Source organism: Amphiprion ocellaris, chromosome 13 (genome assembly GCF_022539595.1).
Source record: "Amphiprion ocellaris isolate individual 3 ecotype Okinawa chromosome 13, ASM2253959v1, whole genome shotgun sequence".
Lineage (NCBI taxonomy): Eukaryota > Metazoa > Chordata > Actinopteri > Pomacentridae > Amphiprion > Amphiprion ocellaris.
Genome location: NC_072778.1, coordinates 19014654 through 19035928, shown reverse-complemented (window position 1 = coordinate 19035928; position 21275 = coordinate 19014654). Strand labels below are relative to the sequence as shown.

Below are 21275 nucleotides of genomic sequence, written 5' to 3'. Positions count from 1 at the left end.
AGAAATAGTATTAATAGTGTCTTGCTGCCTTCTTTGTCTTTCTTTCATTTTGTCTTTCATTTCTTTCTTTCCACTGAGGTATGCATTGGCATTAACTTTGAGAGATACAACAGAAAACACACTGCAATAGAAACAAAAGAGAAAACAGGAGTACAAAAGCAATGCATTTTTAAAATTACATTAACAACAGAATACCAAATATTATATGTATGAGGGCAGAAAGCACTCCAAATCTCAGCTGCTGCACTCAGGTCAGTGGTTAGAGTCTTATACAACAGTTAAACTGATGTATGTGTTTCTGTGTCACATCAAGTGTCTGTGTGTGTGTACTCCTGCACGCCATAGACTTTGTCATGGTGGTGAAGCAGAGAGGATTTGTCATGAGGAGAATTCCTGTGTGAATTCATGTGTGTTTCTGTTTGTCGTTTTGCTGCAGGCACATATGTGCTCCTAATTTCAGCCATGTTAGCAGAGGGGGAGAAAGCGCTGCTTAATATTTGTTTATTACTATCTAGGTCACAAGAGCACAGTTCTAAGCAGTGTCACTGACAGCAGTGGCGAGTGAAAGAAAGTATGTCAGTTTCACACCATGGTGGATTTTAATCAATACAAACACCACATGGTTTCCAGGGTTCCTGAACATTGTGGGTAGTTTTGTTTTACAGAAACATATTGTGAATAGGGAATGAAATGTTTGAAAGTCACTGACATATTATGGATGTAAATTCTAGGAGTGGCAATTTTAGCAAGACCTTTCAGCTGCACTTCTTTGTGTTGTGTACTGGTTTCTAACACAGAGCTGAGTGTAATGCTTCAACATCAGTTTGTCTTCTTTATCAGTTTCTTAAATGTGATGCTATCAAAGTGAAACATTCTTGCACAGGTTTCTCTTTTGGCTACAATGTCATAAACTGGCACTGAATTTAAACATGTGGTTTCACAAGTTAATCATTTATTTATGACACTACTTTAAATACAAAACATCACATAAAAAGGTCTGACAACATCAGCACAAAGTAATGCAATTAAATTCTCCCAGCCAGACTACATTAAAGTCTAAAAGTTGCAGGAAAATTATTCAGTCATTTTCAGTTTGATGACATGGTTTTAGGGTGAAGTAATGGAGCAAAGTGTGTGTTAAACCTTTACCTTGATTGACAATTTTTTTTTAAATTACCAAAGCCTGCAAAAGTAAAACTACATAAAAAATCATGCAAATTCTAAACTTTTACAAGTACTTGGTTTTGGATTTATTCAAATTAAATATTCCCTGTGCAATAAATTTAATTTGGACCCTCTTACTGTTAAATATATTATAACTACATTAATTTTCTCAAGGTTCTATAGAATTAATATGTAACTATACACATAGTGTTTTAATGGTCAACTGTGTTTCTTTGGAATATTTGTGCATGAATATGTTAATAATATATCATGTTCTTGAAGTATATGACCTCAAGTTCATCCCACCATTGCCTCACCCTGAACACTGACAGCATTCTTAACCTTCAACATAATCCATCTTCTGGCACAGTTTTCAGAATACTTCCACAAATCTATAAATAGAGTAATTATTGTATTCAGGTATGTTTTGTTTGTTACTTTTTTCCAAAGACTGAACATGTTTGCAGTAAGTAGTTGTTTGTAATAACTCCAGTCAGGCTTATTTTGTTTTCCTGTCACTTTTTACTCTTATAATCTATCACCAGTGATAATTCTCATGCCTCGATGAAACAGGATATGATTGATTAAACACATAACTTGGTCTGTCTCATTTTCTACATTCAAATCGCATGATCGACCTTTTTAAGGCTTCTCTGTTGATTATTGCATCTTGACACCGATAGAGTTGAGGAGATGTCGTCTTTGATGTTAATATTTTTGTTTGTTAGTTGTGTCTTTTTGCTCCTGCCGTATTTGTGTTTGCGTTTGTTTACTTTTATTTGTTTGTTTATTTTTTCATAAATCAGCCTTCATGTATTTTTTTGTGTCTGTTTTTGACCTGGAATACACTGCAGCCAGATTTTTGACAATCTTATGTCATGTTTTCACAAAATAACATATAATTTTCTGTGTGGCAGAGACACAATAATAGTTTTGCACTACAAGCCATGAATTGAACAATGTGTAAACAAACTGTATGCTGTGTTTTTTAAAAAATGCAAATCATAAACTTTTACAAGCACTTGGATTTTTAAAAATTACATTCAAGCCATAGTTTGTTGAGTTTATGTGACAGTTAGATGCCATCACAGTGTCTAATTGGCCACAAGATCACATCACTAAATTACTCATTGTTTCACTGTTAATATGTTCTTAATTCCAAGAATGTGACAAATTTGGATTGATTTAGGTGTTGAAGGATTCCTACTGACTGTTTTCTTTTTTCATGTTTCTTTCCTCGGTGGGCTTCCTGGATGAAACTTCTCCATGTTGATCAAATAGGTAAGATAAATTCCATTCCCTTCCTCTTTTAAACGCACATGCACACGCACATACATGCACCCACACAACCACTCTGTTATATTAGTATCACAGCCTTATGGACTCTATCCTCAACTCCCACAATCAAAATTTAACACACTTCTTTTTAATCTTTTTACTCTATCTCTTTTTCTCTGTATCTCTTTTGTACAATACACTAATTGTATTGATGCATCCATGAGTGTTTATATAACATACCTCCCCCATATGTTACAGTGAAAAGTGATCTCCATGCAAGACTAAAATTTCAGCTTGTTTTCATGCAGCACAGGCTAGTACATTGCTCTTTATAGAGTGTGCTATGTTTTTCTACACCCCGGGCTTTATACTACATGAATATTAATAACCTGGCTGCTGCTGTGCAGTCATCACCTGAATAATGCACAATCATGATGTGCAGAATAGTATTCTCTGTGGCAGGATATGCTCTGATGTGCGAGCAGGGGAATGGAGCAAGGCACTGTCGTGACCCATTTTCAAAAATAGGCATTTTCTACCTGTGCAGACATAGCTGCACAGAAGCAAAATATACTGCAGTTAAATTTGTCAGCATACATTCATGTGTGTGGATGTATATTGCGGCAGTTTAGATGTTGATTCCACTGCTGAAATGTAGGTCACAAGACTTCTCCGTTGGATTAAATCACGAGAGAGTAGATTATCTATCTGTATCTCTATCTGTTGATATATCTCTCTGTTTACGTGGCTGTCTATTAATTGTCTGTTTGTGTGGCAGTTTGCAGATAGACAGCTCTGTAATGATTTGCTCTGTTTGTGTGTATGCCCACATTTTTAGTTCAATCACTTTAATTTTGGACAATTGGAGCTTTTACGTTTTAGGAGAAATTTAGGAAACTCATTCTCTGCACAATTCAAGGCTTTCTTTTAGTGAGGTGATATCTAGTGACAAGCTTCCTGTATAATCAGAAACAAATGAACCAGGGATTGTATTATCTATTTTTTCTATCTCTGAAACATGTCAATTTTAAATACTCTTCATGGTTGTCCTATTGTTCACTGGATTTTGGTGTTGTAATTCTGCAGCATTATAGGTTAGACAGAAATTGCACAAAGGAGTTTGGGTACACTACATGGACAGACCAAGCAGTGCAGCAGTATTGTACACACGTACCCGTAGTCATGTCGTTTACACTGTTGGTGGTGCTGTTGCCTAAGCAGTCTACTTGTGTAACGTCGGCCCTATCACTGACACAGTCAACACCCTTGTTTGAAGAAAATAGGGCGATGGTTGCGTGCGTATAGCCACTAAGGCTCTAGGTTTAGTATAGATTTAAAAGAAGACTGTAGAAACCGCGTATGTGGTGTACAGCGGAGCGAGATAGTCGGCGTTTTGGATTTGACATTTTTGGGAAGAAATGGATAATCTGTAAAACAAAGGCATTACGATGGATTTGAGAGTCTCCATTTTGCTTTGCTGCGTTGTTGCAGCGGTCAGCGGACAAATTCGTTATTCTATACCAGAAGAGATGAGGAAAGGACTGTTTGTGGGAGACGTTGCTAAAGACCTGGGCTTGGATGTGAGGAGGTTGGTATCTGGTCGGGCTCGACTAGTTATAGACGATGATAACCAATATGTCGCGCTGAACCAGAACAAAGGGCATATCGTTGTCAATGAAAGAATTGACAGAGAAAAATTATGCGCCAAGAAATCTCCGTGCAGCTTTAGTCTAGAAATTGTCCTCGAAGATCCGCTCGAATTGTTTTCCATCACCATTGAAATACAAGATGTAAATGATCATGCACCTGCTTTTCCCAAAAAGGAAATTAATTTGGAAATTAGTGAATCAACCCTCACGGGGACTGTATTTTTGCTCGATAGTGCCGCTGATCCTGATGTAGGAATAAACTCACTGCAGAGTTACTCTTTAAAGGCAAATGAACATTTTGTTCTCAAGCAACATTCGCGAGCAGATGGGAGTAAATACGCCGAAATGATGCTTCAAAGCGGTTTGGACCGCGAGAAGCAAAGCGAGCATACTCTGATATTAACTGCTGTCGATGGTGGGGAGCCGCAGAGGTCGGGAACAGTGAGGATACATGTGTCTGTTCTGGACGCAAATGACAACGCACCCATTTTTACACAACCTGTGTACAAAGCCTCTGTGTTGGAAAATGTTTTGCGAGGGACAATTATTGCTAGAGTCAGTGCAGTAGACGCAGATCAAGGCTACAATGGGAATGTTACATACTCTTTCACCCACCTAGAGGAGGATTCCTCCTGTCCTTTTCAAGTAAATTCGAACACGGGAGAGATTAAACTCACCGGTGACATAGACTACGAGGTTTCTCCAAATTACGAAATAAACCTTCAAGCGAAAGATCCGTGGGGTGTTGCAGGGGCCAGCAAATTAATAATAGAGATAGCAGATGTGAATGACAACAGTCCAGTCATTACAATGGCGTCCTATTCGGGGAAGATTTCAGAGGATTCTCCTCCTGGAACAGTTGTGGGACTGATAAGTGTCCAAGATAAAGATTCTGGGAAAAATGGACAGGTGCACTTAACAATAGATGAAAATCTCCCTTTCAAAATTAAATCTTCTCTCAGGAACTATTATACATTGGTGACAGAGCAAAACCTCGACCGAGAAAAGCATTCCAAGTATAACATCACTCTGACTGCTACTGATGAGGGCGTCCCAGCCTTATCAAGCCGAAAAACTGTTGGTTTAGAAGTTACTGACATTAACGACAACGCTCCAGCTTTTAACCAAAGTGTTTACAACACTCAGGTGATGGAAAACAATTCACCAGGTGTCGCTCTGTTGCAGATCCACGCCAGTGATCCAGATCAGGGTCAGAATGCACGCATTTCGTATTTTCTTATTGATGACGAGGTTAATGGAAATCCTGTCTCCACATATTTCTCTATTAACACAGAAAGTGGAGTCATTAAGTCTTTGCGTTCACTTGACTATGAACAAGTCAAAGAATACAAAATACGAGTTAAAGCACAGGATGGAGGCTCACCACCCCAAAGTAATAACACAACAGTTATTGTACGTGTCCAGGACCAGAACGACAACCCTCCTCAAGTTCTGTATCCAGTCCAGACTGGTGGCTCTGTGGTGGCTGAAATGGTGCCTCGTTCAGCAGATGTGGGCTATCTGGTGACCAAAGTGGTGGCTGTTGATGTGGACTCTGGACAGAATGCGTGGCTGTCGTATAAACTGCAGAAAGCCACAGACAGGGCTCTGTTTGAAGTGGGCCCCCAGAATGGAGAGATCCGAACCATCCGCCAAGTGAGTGATAAAGATGCAGTGAAACAGAGACTGAGTGTTATAGTGGAGGACAACGGGCAGCCCTCTCGTTCAGCTACAGTCATTGTGAACGTGGCGGTGGCGGACAGCTTCCCTGAAGTTCTGTCGGAGTTCAGTGACTTTCCACACGACAAGGAGTACAATGACAACCTGACTTTTTACTTAGTGTTGGCTCTTGCTGTGGTCTCCTTCCTGTTCATCACGTGTTTGGTGGTTATTATCTCAGTGAAAATCTACAGATGGAGACAGTCTCGCATCCTGTATCATTCCAACCTGCCTGTGATTCCATATTATCCTCCACGTTACTCAGACACTTTGGGGACAACAGGGACTCTCCAACACGTGTACAATTACGAGGTGTGCAGGACGACAGACTCCAGAAAGAGTGACTGTAAGTTCGGCAGAGCTGGTAGTCAGAACGTGTTGATCATGGATCCCAGTTGTTCAGGGACGATGCAGCGGATGCAGAGTGAGAAGAGCATCCTGGATGAACCAGACTCTCCTTTAGAGGTCAGTTGGGATCATTTACACAACATGATTTTTTACTTTGTGTCGACTTCCTCACACTTTATCACACGTTAAGTGGTTTTTAACTGGTAAAATCCACAGATGGACGCAGCCTTGCGTCTTGTGTCCTCAAAGATATGCAGCCAGTGAGTTTGGTGTAGATGAACCTGGAAATGAAACTGCAGATTGGTAGCAGACATCGATAACTGGCATGCTTAGCAGATGTATTATTTGGGCTCTTACAACAGCATAAAACTTAGTAAGCGCCACCAGCTGAAAACTGAAATGAATTCTGTAGCTTGTATAGTTGTATGCTTGAAAAAAGAAAGTTGTTCTGCACAAAGCACTGGATGTTTCTGTGACGCTGTCCGTGGTGCTGAAGTGCTGCTTTGCTCTGTGGCATTATCTGTTTACATGTCGGTTACATTTACACACACACACGCACACACACACACACACACACACACACACACATATATATATATATGTATATAAAACTGCTGAGTAATATTCTGTCGGTGCACAGCTCACAGGACAAAACTGTAATAAATTTGAGACGAGATTTTAAAACGTGTCATCAGGAATATATCACCCTAAATTAGTAACCTGGCACTGTCAAGAAATATGCATTGTGCAAATACAAACCATCACAACAAATTGTCACTGACTGTGACTTTTTTTTTTTTTTTTTTTTTTTTTACTCTGCCTCGTTTACACATTGTATTATGCCAACAGTAAAGACAGTAGATATTAAATATACGTTTTTTTGGCTTCTTGACACTGAATGACATCCCTTTCTTTATCTTGATTCATTTATGAATAATTCTGGCATGCCTTAGAGGGAACAATCATACACTTTATTTTGCAAATGTGTCAATATTTTAGAAGATATCATTTGAAACGCCAGTTTCATGCAGTTGCATGCCTGGTTATTGGAGTTTAATATTCTCACCTCTAAGTGACGCTGTTGCCTGGTAAATCAATTGCACAGCGCTATTTGAGGCAGGGCTGTTCCCTCCTCCATCACTGCGTTTCACAACAGCAGATGATCTGTGTTTGAGACGAGCTGGAGCGCATTGAATACACAGCCGATTTATGCTTTTATCTTAGTTCACCTAGAATGTATGCGTTTTCCTTCGAGAGCTGAAACCTTGTTCACGTCTCTCAGTTCGCTTGAAGACCCTTTTTTTCCACATGGAGTTTCAAGAACAGCATCGAGGCAGAGGTGAAAGATGGCGAATGCGGCGGGCGGTCAACCTGCTTGTTTTTCAGCTTCTTTTTCTCCGTCAGTCGGAGGCACAGATCCGATATTCGATCCCAGAGGAGTTGAGGACGGGATCCCTTGTTGGTAACGTCGCACAAGACCTCGGTTTGGATCTGAAAAGGCTTCGTTCTGGTGGGGCCCGTATCGTGACCGGAGAGAACATCCAGTACACAGAGCTGAAGGCAGACAAAGGGACTTTAGTTGTGAATGAGAGAATAGACCGAGAGCAGCTGTGCGGAGATATGACACCGTGTAGCTTCACCTTTGAGATTTTATTAGAAAAACCAATGGAGTTGCACCCTGTGACCATAGAAGTTCTGGACGTAAACGACAACGCTCCCACTTTTCAGAACACTCACTTGGAATTTGAAATAAGCGAATCCGCTACGCTTGGATCCCGTTTTGTGTTAGAGAGCGCGGACGATGCTGATGTTGGGCCAAACGGTCTGCAGAACTACATTTTAACTCCGAACGACAATTTTGTTTTAAAGCAACATGTTAATCGGGATGGAAGTAAATACGCTGAAATGGTGCTTCAGAAGCCTTTAGACCGAGAACAACAGCCACACCTGTCGCTTAAACTGCTGGCTGTGGACGGTGGAAATCCACAGAAATCTGGTACAGTAAATATAAATGTCAAAATTCTGGATGCCAATGACAATGCTCCAGTGTTTAATCAATCTGTATATAAGGCCACAGTGATAGAAAATGCGCCAAAAGGCACTTATGTTGTTGCAGTGAACGCAAGCGACATAGATAGTGGTTCATACGGACATGTAACATATTCCTTTTCAAAATCCAAAGCAGGAATAATAGACATGTTCGATATAGATGAGACTACTGGGAAAATTTATGTGACCAAGGAAATAGATTTTGAAAAAGACAAAAAAATTGAGTTCAGGGTCGAAGCTAAAGATCAAGGAGGACTGACAGACTCGAGCAAAGTTGAAATTGAGGTTATCGATGTGAATGATAACGCTCCGGTTATTAACGTCATGTCATTCACTAGTCCAGTGTCAGAAGACTCCCCTGCTGGAACCACCATCGGCATAATTAATGTTAAAGATCTTGATTCGGGTGAAAACGGACAAGTAAGGTGCACGATCGAAGCCGGTGTTCCTTTTAAAATTAAATTCAATGTGAGGAACTATTATGCATTGATAACCGATGCTGCATTAGATCGTGAAAGTCTGTCAGAGTGTAACATTACTGTTGTTGCCTCAGACTCAGGATCGCCTCCCCTCTCAACCAAAAAGACTTTTAATTTGAAAGTCTCAGACGTCAATGATAATGCCCCGGTATTTCCACGAAAGTTTTACACCGCTTTGATTGCAGAGAATAACTCTCCGGGTGTTTCTCTATTAAGTGTTAATGCTAAAGATCCTGATGAAAATCAGAACGCCCGGGTTTCTTACATTTTACAAGAGTGTGAAATTGGTGGGTCTCCAGTATCTGAGTATGTTTCCGTTAATGCAGAAACCGGCGTCGTTCTTTCAGTGCGCTCATTTGATTATGAGCAGATCAAAGAACTGGTGTTTACTGTGAAAGCGCAGGATGGAGGTTCTCCTCCACTCAGCAGCAATGTGACAGTGAAAATGATGATCCAGGACCAGAACGACAACCCTCCTCAGGTTCTGTATCCAGTCCAGACTGGTGGCTCTGTGGTGGCTGAAATGGTGCCTCGTTCAGCAGATGTGGGCTATCTGGTGACCAAAGTGGTGGCTGTTGATGTGGACTCTGGACAGAATGCGTGGCTGTCGTACAAACTGCAGAAGGTCACAGACAGGGCTCTGTTTGAAGTGGGCTCCCAGAATGGAGAGATCCGAACCATCCGCCAAGTGAGTGATAAAGATGCAGTGAAACAAAGACTGAGTGTTATAGTGGAGGACAACGGTCAGCCCTCTCGTTCAGCTACAGTCATTGTGAACGTGGCGGTGGCGGACAGCTTCCCTGAAGTTCTGTCGGAGTTCAGTGACTTTCCACACGACAAGGAGTACAATGACAACCTGACTTTTTACTTAGTGTTGGCTCTGGCTGTGGTCTCCTTCCTGTTTATCACGTGTTTGGTGGTTATTATCTCAGTGAAAATCTACAGATGGAGACAGTCTCGCATCCTGTATCATTCCAACCTGCCTGTGATTCCATATTATCCTCCACGTTACTCAGACACTTTGGGGACAACAGGGACTCTCCAACACGTGTACAATTACGAGGTGTGCAGGACGACAGACTCGAGAAAGAGTGACTGTAAGTTCGGCAGAGCTGGTAGTCAGAACGTGTTGATAATGGATCCCAGTTGTTCAGGGACGATGCAGCGGATGCAGAGTGAGAAGAGCATCCTGGATGAACCAGACTCTCCTCTAGAGGTCAGTTGAAAAATTTTGCTTCGTGTGTGTCTCATATCCTGTGTTTTTCTCTGCTTTTTAGTTCCATTCTTGATTTACAGTTGCACAATTTGATGTCACGTTCAGCACCATGGACAGCATATCAGCTGATCATAACTTCATAAGATTTCTCCTTCTGCTTCTCCACATTGTTTCGTGGTGGACAGTGTACAGCTTGTGGTTGTCAAACCCTCTGTGTTTGACATATTGTCCATGTCTGTCAATATGAAGTTGTCAGAGCAATGATGATACTGTACCTTTGTGCCCCTTGTAAACATTTTCCATTTGCTTGATACCTACTCAGTACCACTGATGATTAACTTGCTGATAGTGAGGAGCAATCGTGATGGAATTTATTGTTTGTGACACTCACAGAGTGTACCATTCCACTGAACATGCATTTACTAAGAAGCAGCTGTATTTTCGCAATATTTAACATCTTGCATGCAAAATCCTTCCTGTAAGGGCACGTTGCAGTGGTTTTACAATAACAGCAAGTATTTTTCCATAACTTTAAATTTTTTTAGCTCATTTGTAGAGTTTTTTTTCCAGAATTTTCTTTCGTGATCATGGCCTCCTGCATTATAAACATTTTGTTAACAAGTAAGGTAAACTTTAGATTTTTTCGCTCATGTGTTTTTTTTTTTTTTTCTAAATGAATTATTTAAGATGACATGTCCTGTGCTAATGTATACTTATATCGAAAAAAATATGTATTGATTGTCATCGTCTTTCAACAATAGATAAGGAGCTGTAAGTTGTTTGTGAATTCTTGGAGGGTTACTGCTGTGAATTTGGCCTTATTTCATTTCCATCTTTTCGACTCTAAGGGACGCTGTTGGTCAGCAAAATACTGAGTGTTGCGTCGTCATCCAGTCCATCCCCTGACTGCATATACAGTGAAGGAGGCTCTCTGTTTTTAGTCGTGGTTTCGAACGAGCACGGTTTGAAAGACTGACAAGAAATCCTCGAAGGTGTTTTTAGATGTACCGAGAAACGGATATACTCGGAGCGGTGTTTTCGACACATTAGCAGGATAAAGATTCTGTTTTTTGATTTTGCTCTTTAAAATGATGGCGACTGAGAGATATATGTCCTCCATATCATTAAGATTGCGATTGTTTTGTGGACTGCGACGGCAAATCGGACTCCTTATGTTGCTGCTTTATGTGTTCAACATGGTCGGTGGTCAGATTCGGTATTCTATCCCAGAGGAGATGAAAAAAGGCTCTGTTATCGGTAATGTAGCGCAAGATCTTGGTCTGGATCTGAAGAGGCTCCGCTCTGGGCGGGCCCGTATCGTGACCGGAGAAAACGTTCACTACACCGAGCTGAAGACAGACAAAGGGATTCTGGTCGTGAATGAGAGAATCGACCGAGAGCAGCTTTGTGGAGATGTGACGCCATGTAGCTTCAGTTTTGAGATGATTTTAGAAAATCCAATGGAGCTGCACAGAATTACTGTCGAGGTTTTAGATATCAATGATCATGCTCCCGTTTTTCCAAACAACGACAAACCTATCAGCCTTGAAATCAGCGAATCCGCGGTGGTTGGAGTACAGTTTCCTCTGCAGAGTGCGGAGGATCTAGATGTAGGCCAAAACGCTTTGCAAGATTACATTTTGTCACCAAACGACAATTTTATATTGAAGCAACATGCAAATCCAGACGGAAGCAAATATGTTGAAATGGTGCTTCAGAAACCTTTAGATCGAGAGCGACATCCACATTTCTCTTTGAAACTCATCGCAGTTGACGGAGGAACACCACAGAGATCTGGTACAGTAAATATAGATGTTATTGTTTTAGATGTGAATGATAATGTTCCGGTTTTCAACCAATCAGCTTACCAAGCATCTGTGGTGGAAAACACATTGAAAGGCACGAGTATTATCACAGTAAATGCCACAGACGCTGACAGTGGTTCAAATGGTGTCGTTACTTACAGTTTGTCTAACCTGAAAGGAAGTGCAGCAGATGTATTCAGTATTGATGAAAAAACTGGAGCAATTTATGTTTCTGGTCAAATAGACTATGACAAAAACAAAAAATACGAGGTGAGAGTAGAAGCAAAGGATCAAGGTGGTTTAACGGGGACAAGTAAAGTTATATTCGAGGTCATTGATGTCAATGATAATGCACCAGTTATAAATGTAATGTCATTTTCCAGTCCAATTTCCGAGGATGCTCCTCCTGGAACAACTATTGCAATTTTAAATGTAAAAGATGCAGATTCTGAGAGAAATGGAGAAATCAAATGTTCTATAGAGGGAAAACTTCCCTTTAGAATTGAATCATCTCTAACAAATTATTACAATTTGATCTCAGATCAACACTTTGATAGAGAATCTGTCTCCGAATATAACATAACAATAACAGCCACCGATTTTGGGTCTCCTCCTCTTTCCAGCTCAACTAAATTACATCTGAAAATCTCTGACGTCAATGACAACCCACCATTATTTGATAAAAACAGTTTTTCTGCTTATGTCGCAGAGAATAATTCTCCTGGGTTTTCTATATTTGCTGTCAGCGCTCGAGACTCAGATTGGAATCAAAATGCCAGAATCTCATATCTTTTAGAGGACACACAGGTCAGTGGGAGTCCAGTTTCTACTTATGTGTCTTTGAACTCTGACAGTGGAGTTCTCAGTGCAGTTCGCTCCTTTGATTATGAGCAAATCAAACAGCTTCAGTTTGTAGTGAAAGCACAGGATGGAGGCTCTCCTCCACTCAGCAGCAACGTGACAGTAAAGATAATAATCCAGGACCAGAACGACAACCCTCCTCAGGTTCTGTATCCAGTCCAGACTGGAGGCTCTGTGGTGGCTGAAATGGTGCCTCGTTCAGCAGATGTGGGCTATCTGGTGACCAAAGTGGTGGCTGTTGATGTGGACTCTGGACAGAATGCGTGGTTGTCGTATAAACTGCAGAAGGCCACAGACAGGGCTCTGTTTGAAGTGGGCTCCCAGAATGGAGAGATCCGAACCATCCGCCAAGTGAGTGATAAAGATGCAGTGAAACAGAGACTGAGTGTTATAGTGGAGGACAACGGGCAGCCCTCTCGTTCAGCTACAGTCATTGTGAACGTGGCGGTGGCGGACAGCTTCCCTGAAGTTCTGTCGGAGTTCAGTGACTTTCCACACGACAAGGAGTACAATGACAACCTGACTTTTTACTTAGTGTTGGCTCTGGCTGTGGTCTCCTTCCTGTTTATCACGTGTTTGGTGGTTATTATCTCAGTGAAAATCTACAGATGGAGACAGTCTCGCATCCTGTATCATTCCAACCTGCCTGTGATTCCATATTATCCTCCACGTTACTCAGACACTTTGGGGACAACAGGGACTCTCCAACACGTGTACAATTACGAGGTGTGCAGGACGACAGACTCGAGAAAGAGTGACTGTAAGTTCGGCAGAGCTGGTAGTCAGAACGTGTTGATAATGGATCCCAGTTGTTCAGGGACGATGCAGCGGATGCAGATTGAGAAGAACATCCTGGATGAACCAGACTCTCCTCTTGAGGTCAGTTGAAAAATTTTGCTTCGTGTGTGTCTCAAGTTCTGTGCTTTTCACTCTCATTAATAATGATCACTTGCAACCTGTGGCTGTATGTTCAGCACCATGGACAGCACCTCAGCTGGTCCACATAACTTGATAAGACGTTTTGCTCTGCCTCTACAAATGTCCCAGTTTCCAGATAATAATGCAATCTGAAGCTGTCAAAGAGTATGCCATAGAAATATTGACTATATTCATCAAATTTGAGTTGCTGCAATAGTGTCCATATTGTACTTTTTTACATCACATTGACCATTTCCATTTGCTCAGTTTTCATGCATTTCAAAGCTTTGAAAAAAAATTGATGCTGCGTGATTAAAATCACTTCACCAATGTTATTTATGTTTTTGTTGCAAATAAACGAGACAAATGGTAGCGTTACACTCATAGACTACGTTTTTATAACACACAATCCTACTTACAATTCTTTGACACGACTACATAGAAGACGGCGTCATTTCACATTGGTCAAAATATAATTTCACCATAGCAATGCCTTCCTGTTTGTACCTTTTCATAATAACATGTATGTCTTCGTCAATACGTGTATTTTTTTAATTCATGTATGCAGCCCTGCTGTCTTTTCCTGAGTCCTTATGATCTCCTGCATTGTCCGCAAATTGTTTACTTGCAAGAAAGACATGCAATTTTGACACTTAGGTCAACCACCTAAGTGTCAAAATTGCATGTCTTTGTCATTGAATAAGTTATGTGCTATGCTAAAATTTCCTTTGACTAATATTTTATTAACAATCAGCGTTTTCTACAACAAACAGACACTGGGTACTTATAGAATTTTTTGTATTGGTGTTTTCTCGTTCTCGTTTCATTTCCATCTTTTCGACTCTAAGGGACGCTGTTGGTCAGCAAAATATTGAGTGTTGCCTCGTCATCCAGTCCATCCCCTGACTGCATATACAGTGAAGGAGGCTCTCTGTTTTTAGTCGAGGTTTCGAGCGAGCACAGTCTGAACGACTGACAAGTAAATGTTGAAGACGTTTTTAGATGTAACCGAGAAACCGATCGACTCAGAGCTGGGTTTTTTTTTTTTTTTTTTGACATATCAGCAGGATAAGGATCCTGTTTTTTGATCGTGTTCTTTAAATGATGGCGACTGAGAGATATGTGTCCTCCATGCCATTAAGATGGCGGTGGTATTGTGGACTGCGACGGCAAATCGGACTCCTTATGCTGCTGCTTCATGTGTTCAACATGGTTGGTGGTCAGATTCGGTATTCTATCCCAGAGGAGATGAAGAAAGGCTCTGTTATCGGTAATGTAGCGCAAGATCTTGGTCTGGATCTGAAGAGGCTCCGCTCTGGGCGGGCCCGTATCGTGACCGGAGAAAACGTTCACTACACCGAGCTGAAGACAGACAAAGGGATTCTGGTCGTGAATGAGAGAATCGACCGAGAGCAGCTTTGTGGAGATGTGACGCCATGTAGCTTCAGCTTTGAGGTGATTTTAGAAAATCCAATCGAGCTCCACAGAATTACTGTCGAGGTTTTAGATATAAATGATCACGCTCCTGTCTTTCTAAACAAAGATAAAGCTATCAGTTTTGAAATGAGTGAATCTGCTGCAGTTGGAGTACGTTTCCCACTACAGAGTGCGGAGGATCTGGATGTAGGCCAAAACGCGTTGCAAGACTATATTTTATCACCAAATGACAATTTTATTTTGAAACAACATGCAAATCCAGACGGAAGCAAATATGTTGAAATGGTACTGCAGAAACCTTTAGATAGAGAGGGGCGTCCACATTTCTCCTTGAAATTAATCGCAGTTGACGGAGGAACACCACAGAGATCTGGTACAGTAAATATCGATGTTACTGTTTTAGATGTTAATGACAATGAGCCAGTTTTCAACCAATCAGTTTACAAAGCATCTGTGGTGGAAAACACAGTGACAGGCACGAGTATTATTACAGTAAATGCCACAGACGCTGACAGTGGTCCAAATAGACTCATTACTTACAGTTTGTCTAAAATGAAAGGAGGCACTGTAGATATATTCAGTATTGATCAAAACACTGGTACGATTTATGTGTCTGGTCAAATAGACTATGAAAAAGACAGAAAATATGAGGTGAGAGTAGAAGCAAAGGATCAAGGTGGTTTAACGGGGACAAGTAAAGTTATATTCGAGGTCATTGATGTCAATGATAATGCACCAGTTATAAATGTAATGTCATTTTCCAGTCCAATTTCTGAGGATTCTCCTCCTGGTACTACTATTGCTGTTTTAAATGTAAAAGATGCAGATTCTGAGAGAAATGGAGAAATCAAATGTTCTATAGAGGGAAAACTTCCCTTTAGATTTGAATCATCTCTAACAAACTATTACAATTTAATCTCTGATCAACACTTTGATAGAGAATCTGTCTCCGAATATAACATAACAATAACAGCCACCGATTTTGGGTCTCCTCCTCTTTCCAGCTCAACTAAACTGCATCTGAAAATCTCTGACGTCAATGACAACCCACCATTATTTGATGAAAACAGTTTTTCTGCTTATGTCGCAGAGAATAATTCTCCTGGGTTTTCTATATTTGCTGTCAGCGCTCGAGACTCAGATTGGAATCAAAATGCCAGAATCTCATATCTTTTAGAGGACACACAGGTCAGTGGGAGTTCAGTTTCTACTTATGTGTCTTTGAACTCTGAAAGTGGAGTTCTCAGTGCAGTTCGCTCCTTTGATTATGAGCAAATCAAACAGCTTCAATTGGTAGTGAAAGCACAGGATGGAGGTTCTCCTCCACTCACCAGCAATGTGACAGTAACAATACTGATCCAGGACCAGAACGACAACCCTCCTCAGGTTCTGTATCCAGTCCAGACTGGTGGCTCTGTGGTGGCTGAAATGGTGCCTCGTTCAGCAGATGTGGGCTATCTGGTGACCAAAGTGGTGGCTGTTGATGTGGACTCTGGACAGAATGCGTGGCTGTCGTATAAACTGCAGAAAGCCACAGACAGGGCTCTGTTTGAAGTGGGCTCCCAGAATGGAGAGATCCGAACCATCCGCCAAGTGAGTGACAAAGATGCAGTGAAACAGAGACTGAGTGTTATAGTGGAGGACAACGGTCAGCCCTCTCGTTCAGCTACAGTCATTGTGAACGTGGCGGTGGCGGACAGCTTCCCTGAAGTTCTGTCGGAGTTCAGTGACTTTCCACATGACAAGGAGTACAATGACAACCTGACTTTTTACTTGGTGTTGGCTCTGGCTGTGGTCTCCTTCCTGTTCATCACGTGTTTGGTGGTTATTATCTCAGTGAAAATCTACAGATGGAGACAGTCTCGCATCCTGTATCATTCCAACCTGCCTGTGATTCCATATTATCCTCCACGTTACTCAGACACTTTGGGGACAACAGGGACTCTCCAACACGTGTACAATTACGAGGTGTGCAGGACGACAGACTCCAGAAAGAGTGACTGTAACTTCGGCAGAGCTGGTAGTCAGAACGTGTTGATCATGGATCCCAGTTGTTCAGGGACGATGCAGCGGATGCAGAGTGAGAAGAGCATCCTGGATGAACCAGACTCTCCTCTAGAGGTCAGTTGAAAGGTTCTGCTTTGAATGCGTCTCAAGTTTTGTGTTTTTGTGTGCTTTTCACTTTCATTAATAATGATCAGGTGCAACCTGTGGCTGTGTGTTCAGCACCATGGACAACACCTCAGCTGGTCCACATCACTCGATTAGACGTTTTGCTCTGCCTCTACAAATGTCCTAATTTTCAGTCATAGTGCAGTTTGCAGCTGTCAAAGAGTATGTTATAAAAATATTGACGATATATATATAATTTGAGTTGCTAAAGTAATGTCCATATTGTACTTTATTACATTACATTGACGATTTCCATTTGCTCAGTTTTCATACATTTAAAAGTTACGACAAAAAAAAGACATTATGCTGAGTGATTAAAATCACTTCGCCAAAGTTATTTATGTTTTTTTGTTCCAAATAAACAAGAAAAAATATCGGCGAAAAATATTATATTAGCGAGAAAAATATTACACTCACAGACTACGCTTTTACAACACACAATCCCACTTAGAAATCGTTGACATTACTACATAGGAGACAGCGTCATTTTCATATTAGTCAAAATATAATATCACCAAAGCAATGCCTTCCTGTTTTCACGACTTATTGTTTCATAATAACATGTATTTCTTCGTCAATACGTGTATTTTTTTTAATTCCTGTATGCAGCCCTGTTGTCTTTTCCTCAGTCATTATGACCTCCTGCATTGTCTTCAAATTGTTTAGTCGCAAGAAAGACATGCCGTTTTGACACTTCGGCGGTTGTCTTTCTTTTTAAATAAGTTATGTGCTATGCTACAATTTCCTTTGGCTAAAATTATATTGACAATCAGCCTTTTCCTACAACAAACAGACACCCGCTACTAATATAATTTTTTGTATTGGTGTTTTCTCGTTCTTGTTTCATTTCCATCTTTTCGACTCTAAGAGACGCTGTTGGTCAGCAAAATATTGAGTGTTGCCTCGTCATCCAGTCCATCCCCTGACTGCATATACAGTGAAGGAGGCTCTCTGTTTTTAGTCGTGGTTTCGAGCGAGCACGGTCTGAAAGACTGACGAATAAATGTTGAAGACGTTTTTAGATGTAACCGGGAAACGGATCTACTCGGAGCTGTTTTTTCGACATATTAGCAGGGGAAAGATCCTGTTTTTCGATTTTGTTCTGTAAATCATGGCGACTGAGAGATATGTGTCCACCATGCCATTAAGATGGCGGTGGTATTGTGGACTGCGACGGCAAATCGGACTCCTTATGCTGCTGCTTCATGTGTTCAACATCGTCGGTGGTCAGATTCGGTATTCTATCCCAGAGGAGATGAAGAAAGGCTCTGTTATCGGTAATGTAGCGCAAGATCTTGGTCTGGATCTGAGGAGGCTCCGCTCTGGGCGGGCCCGTATCGTGACCGGAGAAAACGTTCACTACACCGAGCTGAAGACAGACAAAGGGATTCTGGTCGTGAATGAGAGAATCGACCGAGAGCAGCTTTGTGGAGATGTGACGCCGTGTAGCTTCAGCTTTGAGATGATTTTAGAAAATCCAATGGAGCTGCACAGAATCACTGTGGAGGCTTTAGATATAAATGATCACGCTCCCGTTTTTCCAAACAAAGATAAAGCTATCAATTTTGAAGTGAGTGAATCCACCTTAGTTGGAGTACAGTTTCCTCTGCAGAGTGCGGAGGATCTAGATGTAGGCCAAAACGCTTTGCAAGATTACATTTTATCACCAAACGACAATTTTATATTGAAGCAACATGCAAATCCAGACGGAAGCAAATATGTTGAAATGGTGCTGCAGAAACCTTTAGATAGAGAACAGCGTTCCCATTTGTCTTTGAAGCTCATCGCAGTTGACGGAGGGACACCACAGAGATCTGGTACAGTAAATATAGATGTTACTGTTTTAGATGCTAATGACAACATTCCTGTTTTTAACCAGTCGGTGTATAAAGCTTTTGTGGGGGAAAATACAATGAAAGGCACGAGAATTATCACAGTAAATGCCACAGACGCTGACAGTGGATTAAACGGACTCATTAGTTACAGTTTGTCTAAAATGAAAGGAAGTGCAGCAAATACATTTAGAATTGATGAAAACACCGGTACGATTTATGTGTCGAGTCTAATTGATTTTGAAAAAGAAAAGAAATATGAGGTGAGAGTAGAAGCAAAAGATCAGGGTGGCTTAATCGGAACCAGTAAAGTTATCATTGAGGTTACTGATATCAATGATAATGCACCAGTTATAAATGTAATGTCATTTTCGAGTCCAATTTCTGAGGATTCACCTCCTGGTACTACTATTGCTATTTTAAATGTAAAAGATGCAGATTCTGAGAGAAATGGAGAAATCAAATGTTCTATAGAGGGAAAACTTCCCTTTAAAATCGAATCGTCTCTAACAAATTATTACAATTTAATCTCTGATCAACACTTTGATAGAGAATCTGTCTCTGAATATAACATAACAATAACAGCCACCGATTTTGGGTCTCCTCCTCTTTCCAGCTCAACTAAATTACATCTGAAAATCTCTGACGTCAACGACAACGCACCATTATTTGATAAAAACAGTTATTCTGCCTACATCACAGAGAATAATTCTCCTGGGTTTTCTATATTTGCTGTCAGCGCTCGAGACTCTGACTGGAATCAAAATGCCAGAATCTCATATCTTTTAGAGGACACACAGGTTAGTGGAAGTCCAGTTTCTACTTATGTGTCTTTGAACTCTGAAAGTGGAGTTCTCAGTGCAGTTCGCTCCTTTGATTATGAGCAAATCAAACAGCTTCAGTTAGTTGTGAAAGCACAGGATGGAGGCTCTCCTCCACTCAGCAGCAACGTGACAGTAACAATACTGATCCAGGACCAGAACGACAACCCTCCTCAGGTTCTGTACCCAGTCCAGACTGGTAGCTCTGTGGTGGCTGAAATGGTGCCTCGTTCAGCAGATGTGGGCTATCTGGTGACCAAAGTGGTGGCTGTTGATGTGGACTCTGGACAGAATGCGTGGCTGTCGTATAAACTGCAGAAGGTCACAGACAGGGCTCTGTTTGAAGTGGGCTCCCAGAATGGAGAGATCCGAACCATCCGCCAAGTGACTGACAAAGATGCAGTGAAACAGAGACTGAGTGTTATAGTGGAGGACAACGGGCAGCCCTCTCGTTCAGCTACAGTCATTGTGAACGTGGCGGTGGCGGACAGCTTCCCTGAAGTTCTGTCGGAGTTCAGTGACTTTCCACACGACAAGGAGTACAATGACAACCTGACTTTTTACTTAGTGTTGGCTCTGGCTGTGGTCTCCTTCCTGTTCATCACGTGTTTGGTGGTTATTATCTCAGTGAAAATCTACAGATGGAGACAGTCTCGCATCTTGTATCATTCCAACCTGCCTGTGATTCCATATTTTCCTCCACGTTATTCAGACACTTTGGGGACAACAGGGACTCTCCAACACGTGTACAATTACGAGGTGTGCAGGACGACAGACTCCAGAAAGAGTGACTGTAAGTTCGGCAGAGCTGGTAGTCAGAACGTGTTGATAATGGATCCCAGTTGTTCAGGGACGATGCAGCGGATGCAGAGTGAGAAGAGCATCCTGGATGAACCAGACTCTCCTCTAGAGGTCAGTTGAAAAATCTTTCTTAATGCGTGTCTTATATCCTGTGTTTTTCTCTGCTTTTTAGTTCCATTGTTGATTTACAGTTGCACAATTTGATGTCACGTTCAGCACCATGGACAGCATATCAGCTGTTTATCATCACTTCATAAGATTTCTCCTTCTTCTCCACATCGTTTAATGGTGGACAGTGTACAGCTTGTGGTTGTCAAACCCTGTGTCATTAACATATTATCCATGTCTGTCAATATGAAGTTGTCTGAGCAATGATGATACTGTACCTTTGTGCCCATCGAAAACATTTTCCATTTGCTTGATACCTGCTCAGTTACCACTGATGATTAGGTTGCTGATAGTGAGGAGCTAATACTAGTTTGAAATCGTGATGGAATTTATTTTTTGTGACTCTCACTTTCCATTGAACATGTGTATATTAAGAGTCAGCTATATTTTCACAGTGTATAACATCTTAGATGCAAAATCCTTCATCTCGGGGCACATTGCAGTGGTTTTACAATGACACCGATTTTTTTCCATAACTGAAAATATTTTATAGCTCGTTTGCATTTTTTTCAGAATATTTTTTCATGATTATAGCCTTCTGCATCATAAACATTTTGT

The 21275-nt window shown here is 41.2% G+C and overlaps 5 protein-coding genes across 33 annotated transcripts in view; all 5 read left to right on the top strand.

Moving 5' to 3' along the window:
- LOC111576782 (protocadherin gamma-C5-like) overlaps positions 1-21275 on the top strand; it is a 353923-nt gene that overhangs the window by 129967 nt on the left and 202681 nt on the right. The gene's annotated exons all lie outside the window — the stretch shown is intronic.
- On the top strand, positions 6969-10532 carry LOC111566370 (protocadherin gamma-A2-like). The gene has a single exon (XM_035946658.2). It carries the CDS (start codon positions 7467-7469, stop codon positions 9909-9911), a length of 2445 nt encoding a protein of 814 aa, XP_035802551.1. The 5' UTR covers positions 6969-7466; the 3' UTR covers positions 9912-10532.
- LOC111566343 (protocadherin gamma-A11-like) lies at positions 10793-13456 on the top strand. The gene has a single exon (XM_035946657.2). The coding sequence runs from the start codon at positions 10991-10993 to the stop codon at positions 13454-13456; it is 2466 nt and encodes an 821-aa protein (XP_035802550.2). The 5' UTR covers positions 10793-10990.
- Positions 14330-17053, top strand: LOC111585139 (protocadherin gamma-A10-like). The gene has a single exon (XM_055016533.1). The coding sequence runs from the start codon at positions 14588-14590 to the stop codon at positions 17051-17053; it is 2466 nt and encodes an 821-aa protein (XP_054872508.1). The 5' UTR covers positions 14330-14587.
- On the top strand, positions 17131-21271 carry LOC111585146 (protocadherin gamma-A11-like). Its single transcript, XM_023294542.3, has one exon. It carries the CDS (start codon positions 18207-18209, stop codon positions 20667-20669), a length of 2463 nt encoding a protein of 820 aa, XP_023150310.2. The 5' UTR covers positions 17131-18206; the 3' UTR covers positions 20670-21271.

Excerpts from the sequence above, each read along its gene's own strand:
- LOC111566370 (XM_035946658.2), top strand. The coding sequence starts at position 7,467 with ATGGAGTTTCAAGAACAGCATCGAGGCAGAGGTGAAAGATGGCGAATG.
- LOC111566343 (XM_035946657.2), top strand. The coding sequence starts at position 10,991 with ATGATGGCGACTGAGAGATATATGTCCTCCATATCATTAAGATTGCGA.
- LOC111585139 (XM_055016533.1), top strand. The coding sequence starts at position 14,588 with ATGATGGCGACTGAGAGATATGTGTCCTCCATGCCATTAAGATGGCGG.
- LOC111585146 (XM_023294542.3), top strand. The coding sequence starts at position 18,207 with ATGGCGACTGAGAGATATGTGTCCACCATGCCATTAAGATGGCGGTGG.